At 40.9% G+C, this 3,303-nt stretch overlaps 1 protein-coding gene across 1 annotated transcript; it reads right to left on the minus strand.

Moving 5' to 3' along the window:
• Nucleotides 1-1,524: 1,524 nt before the first annotated feature.
• LOC149199045 (uncharacterized) lies at nt 1,525-2,007 on the minus strand. Its single transcript, XM_089400440.1, has one exon. It carries the CDS (start codon nt 2,005-2,007, stop codon nt 1,525-1,527), a length of 483 nt encoding a protein of 160 aa, XP_089256566.1.
• Nucleotides 2,008-3,303: the final 1,296 nt, after the last annotated feature.

Genomic DNA, 3,303 nt, shown 5'->3' on the forward strand with positions numbered 1-3,303 from the left:
TACAATACCACAAGTAAATTCCATGGGTGGGTAAATACCATGGGTGGATACCACTTACACTGCCATGGGTGAATGAATTCCATGGGTGGATGCTGCTTACAATACCATGGGTAAATTCCATGGGTGGATAAATACCATGGGTGGATGAATACCATGGGTGGATTCCACTTTCAATTCGGATCAGTTTGGAAGATATAGGATGTGATGGCCCCAAGATTATTTGTATGGTGATTACTCATCCCCCTTTTGCTGGTAATAGTGTTCTTTTATCCAAGATTCATGACGATCTTGACAAGAAATTTAGAATGCTCCAAGGTTACTACTCCAAGATGGGTATGACTGTTAGCATTGACAAGATCAACTATGATAATTTTACATATGATAATAACTACTTGGATAAAGTTTTTTTGTACAAATATCTAGGAATTGACATTCATCATCAACTCAATTGGAATTATAGAATCAATAAAACGATGATTGGAGGCTAGAAATATTATTATGGACTTGAAAACAATTGGAAGTCAACGGATCTTTGGGTATGGAGTAGAAAAATCCTCTTTAAGACTCTCATCACCCTTGTTATTCATATTAATGTGAGGTTTGAGGTTACAAATTATATATATAATCATGGAGGAAAATTGAGCTAATCCAAAAGTAATTTATAACCTACAACCTCAAGATTAATACTCCCTACCCTATCCTCTTGATTGAAGTTATCATTTTCCCCATTGAAAGAATGATTATGACTAGGTATCTCATGTATAAAAAGAAGTTATACAACATGGAAGCCAAGAATATTCCTAAAATTACTTCTAACTCTAGCCAAAACCCTTACCTCTAGTGTTAAACACACAAAAATAATGGACAACCAAATAGGATAAATGTGAATTACATTTCTATTAACGAAGATATACATTTATAATACATTCTTGTGACCCTTGGTATTCATATAACAGGGTTTCTCTTGGACTTTGGTGACTCTTCACATTCCACACCAACCCTTAGCAGATTAGGTGTCCAACATTCCCCCCCTTAATCCGAAGGGGTATATATGAGTCCAAGAAAAGACTCTAATACAAAAATACAACAATGCATGAAAAAGATAAGTCAAAGGTTTTTTTTTTCCCATGGAAAAATTTGTAATTTCATTAATAAAAGAAATTACGTTTTGTAGATGCATATGCATATTCCGATATTTCTATCGATCGTCATGGCTTCCATAGAAGTAATCAAACCTACTACCAGAGTCCACGCAGGGAGGTAGTAGCCCAGACAGAGTCTGTGAGAAGAGTCCAAAATATATAAAAAAAACTAGCATTATAAATATTATCTTAATCCACGCAGGGAGATAATACCAAAAACATGTATTGTGCCAAACATAATATGGCCGCATATCAGTTCATAAACAACAAAAGAAATATGTACAATAATTATGATTTCAGTGTCCAATCATTAGTCCAAAAAGTCCATAAAAGGCCTGTGATAGTACTGGTAGAGTTCACCATCAATCTGTTCACTGATCAGCTAGATGCCCTGCTCTCGGATCGCGCCTTCTTTGGAAAGACAGTCAGCCTCTGTGTTCTGCTCCCTGTATATATGATTACATGAAAAATAGTCAAAATTGGATATCAATCTTAAAGCCTCATCAAGAATGTGTCTCAATGAGAAAGACCAGCAAGAAGAAACTCTATTCAACCAATCACAGACAATCTTAGAGTCACCAAACAGTTGTAATGCATGGCAGTTCTTCTCCAAAGCAAAACGAATGATATGAAAAGCTGCTGAAAGATCTGCAAAGTTATTCGTTCCCCTTCTAAAGCCCATAGACAGGCTGTAGGAATGTCTCTCAGATATGTGTAGGATAGCACCCCCACCACAACCGTCTTCTTGTGCAGCCCCATCAAAGTATGCCCAGGGTCTGTTGGGGTCAATCTGTTCCTGGGAGATAATGCGAGTGCTAGGGGGAGGTGGGTCATCAGGGATAAGATCATAATCCGCTTTGATCATGGCAGCTATACTAGACCATCTAGGGGGGGTGTTATGGAATATCAAATGATTGTGAGCTATCCAGATAGCCCAACAGAACAACAAGGGAAGGTTTCTTAATTTGTGAGGCAAGACAGAATGAAACCAAAGGTTCCAAGCATCAACCAGAGAGCCCGATTGCCAGATACAATTTGAGGGGACAACAACAGACACAAGATTCCATGCATTACGAACAACATGGCAATGCAAGAAAATGTGGGAAGCAGATTCACCATCCATGTTACAAAAGTGACACCAGTGAGGGCCATAAAAAGATCTCTTCATCAGGTTATCCCCCGTGGGGATTTTATTTTTCAAGATGCACCACATTAGAACTCTGGATCTAGGAGGCACCTTAAGTTTCCAGAGGAGTTTCCACCACTGATGAAGGACCTGGGGCTTTCACGGATTTGCCAGAACAATATAACCCTCCTTTGGTGTATATCTCCCTGATTTCGCCAGAGCCCAGATAATCTCGTCCTCCCCATCTGTAATTCAGATATGTGCCTCCATTAGGGCCTGTATATAGTCCCTCCAGAGCTGTCTCCATTGAGGAGGGATGTTGAGATGATTATCAGTTTTCCAAGCCTGTTGAAGGAAAGTGGAGTTGTGCTCATCTGCAATATGAGCTAGGTGTGTAACATTTTTCTCCTTTAAGTGTGCTATGAGAGCCGGAGGTAATCTGTGCATGTTCCCACAACCTATCCACGGGTCTATCCCAATGCGCACTCTGTTCCCCGAATGTATCCACCATGTAATGCCAGAGCGGATGGGCTCCAAAGCTTTTAGAACAGCCTTCCAAATTATCGAAATACTTGTATAGGGTCCTACCGGTCTTCGGATCCAATCCAGCACTTGTGCAGGGGCAATATATTTCGAGTAGGCCACCCTTGTCCATAAACTGTCCGAAGCTACCATTTTCCATCCTAATTTCGCTGCCAGCGCAGAGGAAAAATCATCCAGTTTTTTGAGACCCCAGCCGCCCCCCCCCCCCCCCCCCCCCCCCCCCCATTTTTAGGAAGTGTGAGTGCTTCCCACTTTGCCCATGCATATATTCTCCCAGGCTATTTACCCCTCCATAAGAATCTGCAGCAAATATTTTGTATCCTGGTCAAAATGCCATGAGGAATCTAGGCCAGAGACATCCAGTAAACTAGGGTCGCTTCGAGGACACTCTTGATGAGTGTCAAATGGCCAGCACGAGATAGAAATCTTAAGTACCATATGCTGAGCCTTTTCTCCAGCTTTGCAATGAGCCAAGTCCAATCCGCTATCTTG

This window comes from Pinus tabuliformis, chromosome 2_1 (genome assembly GCF_031772625.1).
Source record: "Pinus tabuliformis cultivar Carrire ecotype Pingquan chromosome 2_1, CPIR1, whole genome shotgun sequence".
Lineage (NCBI taxonomy): Eukaryota > Viridiplantae > Streptophyta > Pinopsida > Pinales > Pinaceae > Pinus > Pinus tabuliformis.